Source organism: Taurulus bubalis (assembly GCF_910589615.1).
Source record: "Taurulus bubalis genome assembly, chromosome: 7".
Taxonomy (NCBI): domain Eukaryota; kingdom Metazoa; phylum Chordata; class Actinopteri; order Perciformes; family Cottidae; genus Taurulus; species Taurulus bubalis.
The window spans coordinates 7,278,739-7,294,515 of record NC_136595.1 but is presented as its reverse complement, the minus strand read 5'-3'; the positions used below and the strand labels follow the sequence as shown (position 1 = coordinate 7,294,515).

The 15,777-nt window shown below is 43.7% G+C and overlaps 1 protein-coding gene across 2 annotated transcripts; it reads left to right on the top strand.

Moving 5' to 3' along the window:
- Positions 1–1,271: 1,271 nt before the first annotated feature.
- eef1db (eukaryotic translation elongation factor 1 delta b (guanine nucleotide exchange protein)) lies at positions 1,272–10,724 on the top strand. 2 transcript variants are annotated; one of them, XM_079221314.1, is made up of 9 exons: positions 1,272–1,339; positions 6,276–6,402; positions 6,707–6,778; positions 7,677–7,739; positions 8,077–8,158; positions 9,192–9,304; positions 9,411–9,620; positions 9,882–10,076; positions 10,584–10,724. In XM_079221314.1, the coding sequence occupies exons 2-9, from the start codon at positions 6,280–6,282 to the stop codon at positions 10,620–10,622; spliced, it is 897 nt and encodes a 298-aa protein (XP_079077440.1). In that variant the 5' UTR covers positions 1,272–1,339; positions 6,276–6,279; the 3' UTR covers positions 10,623–10,724. The 2 variants fall into 2 exon arrangements, with proteins under 2 accessions (XP_079077440.1, XP_079077441.1); XM_079221315.1 differs by lacking the exon at positions 7,677–7,739.
- The last annotated feature ends 5,053 nt before the right edge of the window (positions 10,725–15,777 follow it).

Below are 15,777 nucleotides of genomic sequence, written 5' to 3'. Positions count from 1 at the left end.
CATGGAACACAAAGGCAATGCAGGACTTGTCTCTTTTTTTTTTTTTTTTTTTTGTTTCACTCTTCACTCAGTTCATTCTTCTTCTGTTCATCTTTCATGTCCTTCGACCAGAGGGATTTGTTATGAACAAAAAGGAAGGTTGGCTAAATCTTTGACACTGACAAGTAAATTATTTGAACATGACCCTGTGATTTTCTTTTGAGAGAATTGCTACTTTTACATGCGCATCAATAATCCAATATGTAATGCAAGTAAGGTGTGACTAGACAATTAGATACGCAGTACCTTATTTATTATTATTATTTTGTAAGCCACATTTATAGAAGGCCATGTTATCTTATGAGTTTGAATACAGAGGCGAACACTGATGGAGAGTAATATAGAGAGGCTTTGTCAGTCAATAATCGAAATGTACTCTCCACCATAACTTTTCACATAATGCCTTACTTGCTGTGATTGGATTCTTATGTGCATGTAATGTGAAGTGCAGAATGGAAGTAAAATGTGTGAATGTATTTAATTATATGAAAACATAGTATGTCAAATAAAGTGTACAGAAAACACAATGTTGGGTGATGATTAAAGAAGGTCCCTGGCTGTCCCAGCAGGTGTAGTTTAAAGTTGCTTGCTTTGTGTGTAACACAATGTTGAGAAAATAGTCATGATGCATAATTCCAAGGTTGTTCAATGGTTTTTTCATAAAGTGTCCTGTGAACCAGTTCCCGTTGAGTTGAGGTCTTGCCATCCTAAAACAGCATACCTGTGTGATTAATGTATCTGGAATTGATAGTGGATTAAGTCATTTTTCGACAAAATTATGATTTTACTGATAGATCAAGCTACCAATCGGTATATAAAGGACATTGAAAGTAGCACCACCTTAACCAGCTGCAACATTAAAGTGATACACACATTAATGCTTCACTATTTATATAAACAACTTAATACGTATGCATTTTAACTTTAAAAAAGGAGTTAAAAGCACTCCATCCACAACAGGCTTAAAGTCTAACCAGGTTTAAGACGTGGGTAAATGAGTACACACATGCCAGTGTGTGTATTTTAAACCTTTGCCTTACTAGGACAAAGATTTAAAACACATAAAGTGGTGCTTTAAACTAAATTTAGATCCTAATATATGTCTTATGTTGAATTCATGGGGCATCAGGAAACATTAATGATTCATAACTCCCCCCTCCCCCACCCGCTAAGATCACTGCTGCTCCTTGCTCCCTCCTCCTCCTCCTCCTCCTCTTCCTCGTTGTCACTCACTGGCTGCAGAAACACGCGTTTTATCCACCGGCCTGGTCCCACACCGACGAGACCGAGAAACACAGCAGTAAGTAACGTTAACGCTGACTGACAGTCGGCGATTCGAGTCTGGGGATTAACGCTGGGACTCATTTATGAGACATTTGGGGCAAATGAATGAATATTCGGCGGGTTTTCAGTCAGCGGGGACCCGGGCGCGTGTTAGCCGAGGAGGCTAGCAAGCGGCTAGCTGACCGGGGCAGCTTGCTAGCTCTGACGCCGACCACGGCGGCAGGATGCCGGCTTCGGCGGCCGCTGTCCCACGCTGACACTTTACACACACGTCTTAATGGGCTTTGGTGTAGCATTTTAACGCGTTTTGCGCTGCGTCCTCTTGAACGACAGCGTTGCATCGCAGCGAGGACCTCCCACAGGATGGGAGACGGCTAGCTGACGTTACCCTCAGGTTAGCAGGGCGCACCTCTGGGTGATGCCAGCTCGGCCTCTCTCGCAGGGAAACATGTCGCACACCAGGCTTTTCCTGATGAAATACTGACATCACTGATCAAAAGTGAAAGTGTTGTCTTTTATGCTAAGCAGGATATGTTTTCTCTATGAATATAAGCTGTTTTATCAGATTTATTTATCTGATTTACCCATAAGCTAACCTATGGGTATTGTGTTTAGACTCAATACATTTACAGACTGAAACGTTGTATCAATTGTTAATCAAGGATGTGCCTAGCTGAAGTGTCCTTGAGCAAATCACTGAGCCACACCCTTCCTGGGCTGTTTGCATCTGACCCTGTGGTTGACCTCATTGTCAAGCAGGTAAACTGCCCACATGCATCAATGGGTTAAAACATTGTGAGTAAAGGTAAATGTTGGTTTGAGAGCTTCAGCCACTTAGCAGAGGTTATTTGAGATGACTTCCCTTAACATCATCACAATAGGGAGTTGTGAACAATGACATAAGTGCACATTTAAAGGGTAAAGCTCTGGCTTGGAATATTTATCTGTATTAAAAACCATGTCACCCTGTTATGTTGGTGTATTGTCTGTGCGCCCAAGGCCTGATCTGTGCCATGGAGCTCCATTGTCGTCAATAAACTATTTAAAACACGTCGCTGAGCGACATCGTTGCACTGTGGGACACACTCCTTTCATTTAGGGCACGCTAGTTTATTTTGAGTAATTCCCACATACACCGTCCTGCTGCTAGACACTCAACAGAGCACAGAATGCTGCTTTAAAGGAAACCCACTGTTCCAGGGACGTATGCTACAAAGTGTATTGGCCTGCTATTATAGGAAATGAATTATTAAGACGGGAGTGTATATGCGTTTTCCTTTCTTCTTCTTCTTTTTAAGATCTCAGTATAATCAAATGGAGCAGAGTGAAGGGTGGGTAAAGCTTTGGGAGGCATCCAAATTGTTGCTTGAAGTTATTGCTTAATATTAGTCAGTAGTAATAGTGAAAGTATTTTCCGTATTCATCATCATCCGAGACTAAAGGGGAAACAATTTGAAATTGTCAAGAAGGCAGAGTTTAATGTTGAGTTATATATTTAAAGAAATATTTTAACACGTAGCTTCTTTCCCCTCATCTTGCATTCAGAATTTGACAAGTGAGTATTGCTGATAACACGGACATTTACCAGGTTTGAGTTTTGTTTGTATCCATAGTTATGCAAGGTGGTGATTGTTAAATTTATTTTTCAATTGCTTGCGGTTAACTGGATGAAAAGAACCCGTTGAGCATTTGACGTTGAATACTAGTTCAATCTCAACACCTTTACCCAGGAAGGTGAGTTGAGAGCTTGGATAAGATTTTCTATTGAACATTAAAGGAATACTTGTGTGTATGCGTGTGTGTGTGTATGTATGTATGTGTGTATATATATATATATATATATATATACACACACACACACACACACACACACACACACACACACACACACACACACAAGTATTCCTTTAAGCAGGAAATGCCTTTCCAAACTATTGCCAAATTCCATGTCAGTGGTGTATTAGTGTTCATCAATATTACTACACCCACATGTTGAAACATTAAAGGAATGCATTTCCTATATTGTAAAAAACGGCATGGTAAAACGTCAGTACCTACTGAATTAATTAATTTGCTTGCATGGACATGTGTGTCTTTCACAGATCCATCAGTGGAGTGGGTTTTATTATTATTTTTTAAACTCAATGCCTTGTTAATATATTTTCTTAGACTTATTACACCCTTCTTTTTTGCATGCGCTCATGTCACTGTCAAGATTTGTCAAGCCGTGTGACTTTTTTTTAATAAGAGCAATTGACCACAGGAAGAAATGGCTCTAAATGAAGTGTTGGTTAGTCATGTGACCTTTGTTAATTTGTGAATGTTAAGAAGCCATTTAAAGTACCCTGACTGCAGCTCATTGTTGTTAATAATCAAAGGAACCAGGGTCCCCTGGTTGTCAGAAAAAGATGATTCTGCATTACTATCCAGGGACATCCACTGAATATACATTTGATAAATGCCCTTATAAGATAAGCATAATAGTGATGCAGGGACTAGTGTTATAATTGCACTGCAGAAAGCTACCATATCACTTAAGAGCACATAGAATGAGCTTGAAACAAAGTGATAAATACAATTTCCCGTGTGGAAATAGCATTGTCTCCTTTTTTTCACATGTACTTGAATGTGATCGTTTCAAGTCATGTCTTGATAAGTATTGTTGGCTTTTTACATTCATTTGTTTATACACGTAAATTACTTGTGTGTTTAGGAAATTATTGTGACAGAAAAAAAATAGGATTTAGTTTTTTTTAAATATAGATTATTTTTTAAATATTTTTATACATTTTGTTTTGTATTGTACTTTTTCTAGCATTTTGTATTTTTGGCTACACTTAGCCAACTTAATCATGCTATTGATTTCATACCATGCGAGCATAGCGCTCCGAATTTTGGTAGAACGTATTTAACGTCTGCTGTGCATCACTTTGTGGATGATACTGGCTCTTGACAAATCACAAACGAGTTGTTTCCATTCACTAGATATTTTTAGTTCCTCTGCATGGGTTTCTTCTATTTTCCTGCATGCCTCTTGCTTTTCTGGGGACTGATTAGTAGACTCTGTTTTGTACAGCTCTGTGATTCTGATTTAATTTGTAGCTTTGAGTCGATTTAAATTAATCCCTTTTGTGTTTTCCTGCGTCTCTCTAACTAATACACAAGTCTGTACTTGTTATTCTCTTTATTTCCCCTGCAACGGATCAAAGATGATGTCTAAGAAGATCCCCCAGTGCTCTGCACTGGATCAGTCGGAGCTTGATCAGCCTCCCAGTCATTGTCAGGTGGACCGACCTGCAAAGGCAGCGCTGGGGTGTAGGAACAAGGCCGAGTGCGGTCAAAGAAATGGAGAGACTGCGTCCTCGTCCCCGGAGAGCGGCAGCTTGAACGAAGATGGAAAACGCAGCGGGAAAAGCCGTCGCCGCAAGAAACGCTCCTCCAATGCCGGGAGTCAGCCTGATGGGAAGGTTGACATAAACGCCAAGACCGAAGAGAAGACGGACAAAAGGACCAGCCCTCCACCACCCAACCCCCGTGCCCAGCTGATTGGCCTGCAGTCCGAGTGTGCTAATGTTTGGTTTGAGCGCAGCGTCTACGAGCGCGCCGAGAGCCTCTACCAGTGCTGGTTGACGAGCTCCTCCAATGGGACCACCAAGTCAAACCGGTCACCTAAAGGCCCAGGTAAAAACTCTCAATCTGCCGTGGCTGCGTCTCCCTCGGGATTGGCCTGCCACCATGCTGTCCCGGCCGTGTCGGTGAACAAGACGACCTTTGACCCGGCAGAACGGGCCAAAGAGGCCGTGCAGCCGCCTATTCCGAACTCTCTCGACCTCCCATCCCCGCCTAACCGCTCCATTGCATCCAGAACCCCTGATGAAGGATATCAGTCTCTCGCCCCGACACCTGCAACTCCTGTCGTCCAACGAGCCTCTGCTTCGCCGACCGATCGTCAGTCGATCAACGGACTGCCCCGCATCCCAGTGGAGCTGCTCAGAGACGTGTGGCTGGAGAAGCCGCTGTACGACCGCGCCGAAGCCGCCTTCTACCAGAATCTGTACGGTAACAATTCCTCCAAACGATCTAGCTGCACCTCCACTTCCAGGAGTGCCGATCACCCTCAAAGCCTTGTCGAAGAAGAGGAGGAGGAGGAAGACGAGGAGCTGGCGGCAGAGGAAAAATGGGTGGTCCCACAGGGCAAAGCAGAAGTCTTCCACGCTCTGCTTCCTATTCAGGAGGAAGAGGAGCCGTCTGAGGTCCCAGAGAAGGACGAAATGTCGGGGGCCGGCGTCTACTTCTTGCACCCAGACAGCGAGCGGGTGTGGCTGGACAAGTGGCGGTATGACGCTGCAGAGAGCCGTTTCCACGGTTACAGTGAGAGTGAAGCTGTGGTGGGGAAGAAGGGCCGGAGGCCAGCAGCAGCATCAGCGGCCTCCACCGCCCCACTGAGGGACAAGTATGACCAAAGCGGGAGAATGGAGTCGCTCCAGATGTTAAAAAAAAAAAAAAATCTTTCATTGTTTTTCTTTATGTCCTCATGGGTTTCCCTTTTTTTTATTTTGTGAATGCGTCACCGTTTTTCTATTTACTTTTTGTTATTTCATTCGTCTTGGTTCATTCATCCTTTTATTCCTTTTTGTCCATTTGAAATGTTTCCGTATGACTGTTGTTTGTATGAACCATTGTTGCTTTTTGCCAACTTAACGTCATCTAAAGTTTCTTTTTGTATAGTTGTGTTTGAGGGATGTGCAGATAAAAGAATAGATAGAATATGACATTTTATATAACAATTAAATATTTGACTATTAAATCATTGTGAATTTAGAGCACACACCAGGTGATTTTAATTATAATACAAATTATTATTATTATTAGTAGTGATAAAATAATACTAAATCCTGCCCACCTCGGTCCTGTTCATACATACCTCTCTTGTCTTGCTCTCTCCTCTGTAGCGCCATGAGTTCCGTGGACTTTTTAACCCAGGAGAAGATCTGGTTTGACAAACCTCGCTATGACGAGGCAGAGAGACGCTTCTACGAGCGCCCGGACCGCTCGGACGGATCCTCCCAACCAGCGCAGGTACCCGCGCTTTCTGTTTATCTCCTGCTTTTCTTCTCTCCCATCCGAAGAAGGAAGATTGCTCCACCCATTTGATAAGCGCGTCATCATTATTGTATTATGTTTAATGGATAAATGTCCGTGTACCAGATGGTACCCGTGTATTAGTACGGAACATGGGTACTGGAACCTTTACAATGTTCAGTATCGATATTTCGATAATGTGACTACTGCATTGAAATAATGGAGCTAAACAGGCTCATTTCATATAGATTTTATGAAGTAAAGGATCAATCAAAGTTGACTTGTATTCATTCTCTTTCAGGATGTCGGTGCGAACACCATTCTGCAAGACATTGCCCGAGCCAGGGAGAACATCCAGAAATCTCTAGCAGGAGTAAGTTCACGTGTTATGTGCTGTATCAGTCCCTTATCTCACATTTTCCACTTATACCCAAATATGGTACTTGCAGCCTGAGCAATCAAGGTTTCAAATGTTCAGGGTAACGGGACACGTGTGAAGATAAGACTCACTCACCTTCATTAATGGTGACTACTATGTTTGTGTATCTGTTTTTACTTCATCTTGCGTAGCCACAAGCTGGACAACTTGCATCCCACCTCACGTTCACATGGCTGTGAGACCGTGTCTCTGTGTATTTTTGCTGTAAAAGAATTCAATCTGCCACAACTCGATGTTCACCGAACATTGGCACTTTGTGGCCAATACATTTTCACCATGGCTTTCCTTTTTGTTTTATTTATCTGTTGATAGTTTACTGAGGGCGGGCCTCTGCAAATCATGATTAGCCGCCTGCAGGGAAAGGAGCTTGACAGCGACGTAATAGGATGTGACGCACATTTTAGTTAACAAAATATTTAAACATGTATTTTTAGTGACACAATATCACCTCAAACTCCAAGATAAGAGGAGTTTCCTTCGAGCGGAGCGGCGGGTTGCCGACCCCTGAGCTACAGCAACGTGTGATTGTGACGGTTACAAACAAATCTAGTAGCTGGCTCAGAACATTTGTGGAGCTGACCGTCAAAGTAATAGTTATTTAAGTTAGCTCAAATCTAAAAGTTGAAGCACGGTGGTCAGCTGAAGCCATACAAACATTACTGTATAGCGATGTTGGCGTTATCCTCCAGAACCTCTCAGCTCTACAGCGCTCATCTCGGTTGCTTGTTGCTTTCTGTTTTACATTCCTCACAGCACTTCACGTGAGTAGGTAGTGTACTTTATTACCTTCCCTCCCGTTTTCTTGCTTTAAATCCTCCTCCTCCCCCCTTAGCTGAAGACGACACTGTGTAACAGAGGGTCTGGTCAACCTTCCCTGAGCCAAATGTCCCAGCTTGTAAGTGCCGCCTTGTGTGACCCTGGAAGCCCTCTGTTGCAAATCGCTTTGTCAGCGGACCCAAGCTTGAGTTTGAGTTTTTGAGACCTTTTAGTCATGTTTTTAAGTGATATTTTTGTGTGGAATCGTGGCTGCCTATCACTTATATTTCTGTCGTGCTCCATCTGTATTTCTGCTGAGATGGACACCATGTGCTGCGTGAGCTTGTTCACATATGCGGTCTGCTTAATAGTCCTGCGTGTGATGAAAGGACGAACATTTTAGTCTGGCTGCCAGATGTCGCTCTTACGAAACGGTGTTGATTTCTTTCTTTCTTTTGTGTGTCTTTGCTGTGCAGAGCATCAGCAGTGCGGCTGATCAAGGGGAGATCATCTGTCGCATCAAGAGCCTGGAGCTGGAGAACCACAGCTTACACAAGGGTGGGTTTGTCTGTTGACGTTAATTATAGGAGCAAGACTCGAGGTTTTCAGTGGCTATGGGGGAAGAGCTGAAAGGAGGGGCTAGGATTTATTTTCAGGATATTTAAATCTATCTTACTCTTGCTGGTTTCTCTAAAGTTACCGACCCTGAGCCTTTTCTGTTCGTTCTATTCATGTTAAGAATGACAAATGTAGTATGTGGGAGTAAGTATGCTGCTGCTGCCAGAGAAACTACGATCCAAAAGGATTTATAGCAGAAATGATGGAACTCAAATAAGACATATCTGCACATTTGGGTACGTGTAACTGGTAAATATTTCGAGATTTCTCTTGAGAAATGACAATGAAGATTAATCAATGCTTTACATTTTACCCTGTCCGGTCAGGAATGGCAACTGGTTGCTCTGATTTAAATGTTTTTATGACATGTTACACTTTAACTTTTCGGGACTTTTCATGATACTACGTTATGACTTAGTAAAAAAATATACAATGACATACATATGACCTTTTACGCCTTTTTATGGCACGAAACTATGATTTCTTTAATCCCTCCAGTGTTGTTTCCGGGTTGTAAGTCCGTCTGTCCTTCCATTCGCGTGATCGCGATCTCTCAGGAACGCCTTGAGCAAATCAAAAAAAAAATTGGCATTAACATCTACTTGCGCTCAAGGATTTAGTAGTAGACATACCTCCTTATGACTTCTTTTTTAGGGGATATGTCTATAGTATGCCATACAAAATGTCCTCGTAGGAGGCTGGTCAAATCATTTTCCTTTTTATAAATGAATGTTTCAGCACCAGGTCTTTCATCAGCTTCCCCGTGTTATCCAGTGCCATTGTCTAGCTTGTTTTACATCTTGAATATGTTAAGATTTGAATGAATAATACATCATGTTTGGAGAGGGATATATATTTTATATCGTACAAACCTTATTGTATATAATATTTATTATACATAACTCTACTGCTTCTCTCCTGGTGTATTTCTTCATGTGAGACTCTGTTGACTGTCTGTGTGCTGTTTCTTTAGTGGTGGAGGACTTGAGGGCTGCTCTTTCCAAACTGGATTGTCGAGTGTCGGTCCTGGAGAAGCCTCCTGCAGCTGTAACCCCGGCTACCACTCCTGCAGTGCCCTACACTAATGTGAGTTTATGCAGACCGCTTTACCAAGTCAGTCCTCTTGTGCTTCAGTTGTATTTCTCCTCCAGTATGTCACTGTGGAGCACGTCAACATGTGTACTCTGTTCAGGGCACGACTGTCCAGCAGAACACCAGCGCCCCAGTTAAAGAAGAAGAAGAAGAGGATGATGATGATGATATTGACTTGTTCGGTAGTGATGATGATGAGGATGAAGAGGCAGAGCAACTCAAAGAGCAGAGGTTGAAAGAGTACGCAGAGAAGAAGGCCAAGAAGCCTGGCCTCATCGCCAAGTCTTCCATCTTATTGGATGTCAAACCTGTAAGTCACTGAGTGGATTTATTCAAGATTCAGTGTCTCCTACAGGAGCCTAAAACTATGGATGAAACCCATGTTGCATAAAAGGCATAATATGTTTCAGAATGTGGACCCATACAGATCACCTGACTCTGTTTTAAAGTGCTCTCAATGTACTTTGACACAATCCCAAGAACAATTTACAGGAAGTCCGATGCATATAGATAGATGGATGGATAGATACTGACTCTGCACCCTTTTTATCACCTCCCCTGCCTCTTCTAGTGGGACGATGAAACTGACATGGTGAAGCTGGAGGAGTGCGTTCGCTCGGTGGCGGCTGACGGTCTGTTATGGGGATCGTCCAAACTGGTCCCTGTGGGTTACGGCATCAAGAAGCTCCAGATCTCATGCGTGGTGGAGGACGACAAGGTGGGAACAGACATATTGGAGGAAGAAATCACCAAGTTTGAAGACTATGTAAGTACTCTGCAGCTATTCAGGTATTTTCACAAAGGCCAAACACACAGACACAGATAATTCTTCTAAACTTAAACTCACAAACACAGAGGGACTGCGTGAATCTGCTTTTTGTTGTTTTTGGTCAATATTGACAACCTATCCAAGTTGAATATCCTGAAAGATAAACTACACTCATTTTGACCACATGAGGGCAGCAATGCGCCGCCATTGACGCTTGCAGTTGCCAGTTTATTATAACTATCATGAAGATAGTATTTATTGCATTACCCAATAAACAGTGGAGCCAAGACGATGAACATCAATTTTTGTCATGGGCGTGGGGGAAGGAAGAGTTTGCATTGAAACACTTGTTGAAAATATCACACAGGCATTTAAATCATTTTGATATTCTTTGCTTTCTAATGTGTTTTTCAATGGCGATGCAGAAGAGGCAGGCTCAGAAGCTGAACAATTGTAGTTCACACAGCAAGTGAACTAAAGTGTTTCCTTTTTGCTCCGTTTCAGATCCAGAGTGTTGACGTAGCAGCTTTCAACAAGATCTGATTCCACCGTGTCTCTTCCTGTCTTTCGTCATGTCATGCCTTGTTTCTCTGCTGATTGTGTCAACAATTAATAATATTAATAAAAACAAATTATTGCACTGAATCTATCGTCTCATTGTTTGATGTTCTTGTCCTAAGTTGTCCCCAAGTGACACAAACTTACCTTGAATGGGCACATAGTTTATTTAATGCTTTTTTTCAGAAGTCTGCTTCCACCTCAATACCCTTAACTTAAAATAAATAAATAATCATCTTACAAACAAGGATTTTGATTTGACAACTGTAAAGCGATACGATCACCTCCTTGCCTGCATTCGGTTTAGTTCTTCTTCAGACTTCATGTAAAAGACTGAAGGTGCTGAACTGACGTCGTTGACGTAGTAACTGAATAATTGCTGCAATGCATGAATATACAGAGGGAGATGTCGAGAACATTTCCATCTTCTAGTCTTATTTTATCGGGACACCAAATGTTCCATTTTTACATGTTTTTCAATTGTGTGTGATCACAAGTTGCATAAGATCTCTTATCTGATACAATAAACTCCTACCAACCTATCAAAATATGTTCTAATATTTTGGCAGCGAGTTTACTGTGTGCTCACCAGGACACACTGCTTTGTGCTGCTAATTATGCTAATTATGTAAATAGTTCATACACATGTATGTTTTCGGGGCTTTGGTAGAACACATGATTGTTGTTGTCGGCCTTGATGACTAGATTGTGGTTTTAGTCTGTGGATTAGGCTGAACTGAGGTGCTAGACATGGCTCTCGGATTGTCTCCACATTGCACATAGGCTCCTGGTAAGAAGTAGAGTTAGTAATGTGCATTGAAGAGACAATCATTTATCCAGAAGGAGAGAGGAGCTCAGTGTATCCTAAAATGTCCCCCCAGCTAGTGATGGTGAGATGAAGCCTCATGAGGCATCGAACCACTTCAGCCAATTGGTTTGAGAAAGGGTTCATTTCTCGAACCTTCATGTGCACACGAAACCACCTACTGGCCAAGTGTATAATCACAGGCAGCTGTATCTGAACCACATAATGTGATGCATTGCATTTTTGTGTCTGTTATGGCTGTTGGGAATTACTATGAATTACAAAAATGTATGACCAAATAATTTATGTAAATAAATGATCACATATCTGCATAATAAAATATTTTTTTTTATATATTATGTGTGTGTAAGTTTTCCCAAAATGCTAGTATCATATGATATGGCAGGTTGTGTAATGTTATTATGTCACTTTAGGAAAATGGCATGGGCATCCTTCTCTCCTCACTCTCCTAACTCTCTCTCTCTCTCTAAACTCTCCAAACTATCTCTCTCTCTCTCCAAACTACATAAACGCTATCCAAACTATCCAAACTCTCAACCAACAACCCACATTTTGGAGCCTGAGGGGTTTATATTGCTGTCAAACCTCCAGCGAAGCTTCGGACGTCATCATTTTTGGCTCCTCCCCTAAATGAAGCAAGCCTCGATACGCGCTTCGAGGAAACGCCCCCTCCATTACTCGACACACGCTTCGGAGCGTCGGCACATCTCGTAACAACACTACCCCCAGCAGTCTAGGCCTATAGCAGCATATGTAGGGGCTGGATCCGGGCAAACCTGAGCCAGCCCTAACTATAAGCGCTATAAGAGGAAAGTCTTAAGTCTACTCTTAGATGAGGTGACTGTGCCCCCCGGAACATCATTTTGAGGCACTGCAAAGACAAGTTAAACCTTTATATCTCATGTATATATGTATCTATATAATCATGTCTCAGAGGCTGTAACTTCATACATCAGCATCTGTGAGGACAGCTGTGTTCCAACCAGCTCCAGGGTGAGTTATAACAACGACAAACCCTGATTCACAGCAGAACTCAGAAAGCTACGACTGCAAAAGGACCAGGCATTCAGGAGTGGGGACAAGGACTTGTATACAGAGTCAAAATACAGGTTTAGCCAGGCGGTGAGAGATGCTAAACGACTGGACTCTGAGAAACTGCAACAACAGCTCTCAGCAAGTGACTCTGCTTCTGTCTGGAGAGGGCTCAGGCAGATTACCAGCTACAAGCCATAAACCCCCCACACCATGAACGACCTCCGCCTGGCAGACGAGCTGAACGAGTTCTACTGTCGCTTTGATAGACAATGGAGCAGTCCTGACGCCATCCCCCACAGGCCCATCAGCCAGCCACAGACCATCAGGGGCTCACGCCTCTCTACCACCGCCCTCCCCAGTGACGACCCTCACTATTCTGGAGAGGGACGTCAACAGACTGTTTAAAAAACAGAACCCCCGCAAAGCAGCGGGCCCGGACTCAGTCTCCCCCTCCACCCTGAAGCACTGTGCTGATCAGCTGTCTCCGGTGTTCACTGAGATCTTCAACACCTCCCTGGAGACATGCCACGTTACAGCCTGCTTCAAGGACTCCACCATCATCCCCGTCCCCAAGAAACCCAGGATCACAGGACTCAATGACTACAGGCCTGTCGGCCTGACCTCTGTGGTCATGAAGTCTTTTGAGCGCCTGGTCCTGTCCCACCTCAAAACCCTGACTGACCCACTCCTGGAGCCTCTGCAGTTCGCCTCCAACAGGTCTGTAGACGATGCTGTCAACATGGCCCTCCACCACATTCTCCAGCATCTGGACTCCCCAGGAACCTACACAGGATCCTGTTTGTGGACTTCAGCTCTGCTTTCGACACCATCATCCCGTCTCTGCTGCAGGACAAGCTCTCTCAGCAGCAAGTGCCCGACTCCACCTGCAGGTGGATCACAGACTTCCTGACTGACAGGAAGCAGCATGTGAAGCTGGGGAAACATGTCTCAGGCTCTCGGACCATCAGCACCGGTTCCCCCCAAGGCTGCGTTCTTTCCCCGCTGCTCTTCTCCCTGTACACCAACAGCTGCACATCCAGACACCAGTCCGTCAAGCTCCTGAAGTTCGCGGATGACACCACCCTCATCGGACTCATCTCTGTGGGGGACAAGTCCGCCTACAGGTGGGAGACTGACCACCTGGAGACCTGGTGCAGCCAGAACAACCTGTACAACCTTTGTAATTATATATATTTAAAATATCTTCACAGGAGCACTTCTATGATGGGGAAAAAAGAACAGGCGCCTCAAGACCATGTCGAGGAATAAATATCAACGACCAGGCAAGGCAGAGAGCAGAGAGCCTCAAGCACAGGGACCAAACCACTCTCCTGATGAAACGAGTGTGTTTGAGAAGATAAATATGACCTTACAACATCGCCAGGACCTAGTCCATGACCCGCAGAGAACCACAGATGTGTTAAAAACATTTCCCCGTTTTTTAGATGTCAAAGGACTAGTGAGTTGTGCATCTCTTTTATTTATCAATTTGGTTGGATATTAGAAGTTAACCTGCTTGATTTAAAAAATGTTTTGCATCTATGTATGATCAACGGCTGAATCCAGACTTCCTGCTGCTATTTGGTGCTGAAACAGCTTCCAAGATGCTTGAGAAGTAGGATACAGCATTCAAACCCAAGGTTATCAAAGAGGCCAAACACCTGACTCAGACAGCTGTGCCGACTTCTCACGGCTGCAGAAAACCTCGCAGAGAACGATCACACCAGTTAGTTACATGAAATGCTTGGTGTATATTCTAAATGGCTGGTGCTATTATCTTTGTGCATTCCAAGTACATACTAATGACTTCTTTTGACTCGTTTTTGCTCCTGGTAGACTGGGGCAGTGACAGTCACTTGGTGTTTCTCTACACACACACACACACACACACACACACACACACACACACACACACACACACAGTAGCAACTCAACTCTTTTGTCTTATAGAGCCAAGTATGCAGTGGTCAGTTGAAAACTTGCTAATTCTTCTTTTTTCTATGCTGCTTTAAAGTGATAATTCAGATTCTTACGCATGCTTCACTGGGAGTATTTTCCACCCAAATGAAGTCTCAATTCATTTTGGGACAAGGGGGTAGGTGACTGGTCAAACTGGTGGATCTATTAAACTGTCAAGGAACAGCAAGTACCACTGTGTGGCTGATAATGTGAACTGCCACTCTAAGGTGTTTGTTATTCTGTTTTTTTAGTCATGCTGCAGCATCGTTGAACACCTGCAGGGCAGAGAGGCTAAACAACCATACATCCTTGCTGTTGGCCGAACCCAAAACCTGATTGATGCCTTCTACATCATAGTGGACAAACAGCTCATTTTGTGCAAAGCCACCAGCTCGTTGGGTGCTTTTGATGAACTGTTTAAATCCCACTATGTGTTCTACCTCTCTAATGATGAAACTATGATTTAAACTACATTTAAATAAAGTAGCATTACTACCCTCCCAAATTTGACCAATGATGAAATGTATAGCTGCATGTCATCGATCCACCGCTGGTTGTCGAGGTGGTGTCCAGCAAACAATGTGGGCTTCGTAGATAATTGGCAGACTTTCTGGGGAATAGCTGGTCTGATTAGGAGAGACGACATTCATCCCACTTTGGATGGAGCAGATGTCATTTCTGCAAATCTGACCCAGTTTATTCACAGACTTAATCAATCACAATTAATTGCCGACCACTTCCTGACCTCTCACGTCACTCAGGGCATTCGTTTACATACTTTGACCTCCGCAGGATGACGTCATGGGTGCTCGAGCTAAACACAGCGATTCTGCTCCCGTTTGCAGCCGTTTTTGAATGCTTCTGTGTTGCCGTCAGTAGGTTGATGGAAGTCAGGCGTAACGCGTCGAGGGACCGCGTTGCGCTGCAATTAACCGCCATGCCGCCAGGGGGTGTGTGTCTGTGTGTCTGTGTGGTTTCAGGGGTTATAGCCGAATCCTTGCTTTTTCTTCCGGTCACAGTAAACAATGGCGACCAGGTTGGAGCGGCTGCATTTGGAGTTGGAGCTCATCGATATTGAAGAGCAAATGCTTATATTGCAAATGTTGAAGCGCAGGCGACAGAGAAGACGTTTGCGGAGGTGGTCTGTACGACCACTAAACCGGTCGAGGCTGGGAACGGGTGAATTTACAACACTGGTTCACCCACTGAGGGACCTGGATGAACAAATGCACTTTCGATACTTTCGAATGTCAGCGGGCCGATTTGACGAGCTTCTTCGCCGTATGCGGCCGCTAATAACGCACCAGACAACGCACAGCA

Excerpts from the sequence above, each read along its gene's own strand:
- eef1db (XM_079221314.1), top strand. The coding sequence starts at position 6,280 with ATGAGTTCCGTGGACTTTTTAACCCAGGAGAAGATCTGGTTTGACAAA. Across the intron at positions 6,403-6,706 it reads GATCCTCCCAACCAGCGCAG|GATGTCGGTGCGAACACCAT; the intron begins GTACCCGCGCTT and ends ATTCTCTTTCAG. Across the intron at positions 10,077-10,583 it reads TCACCAAGTTTGAAGACTAT|ATCCAGAGTGTTGACGTAGC; the intron begins GTAAGTACTCTG and ends GCTCCGTTTCAG.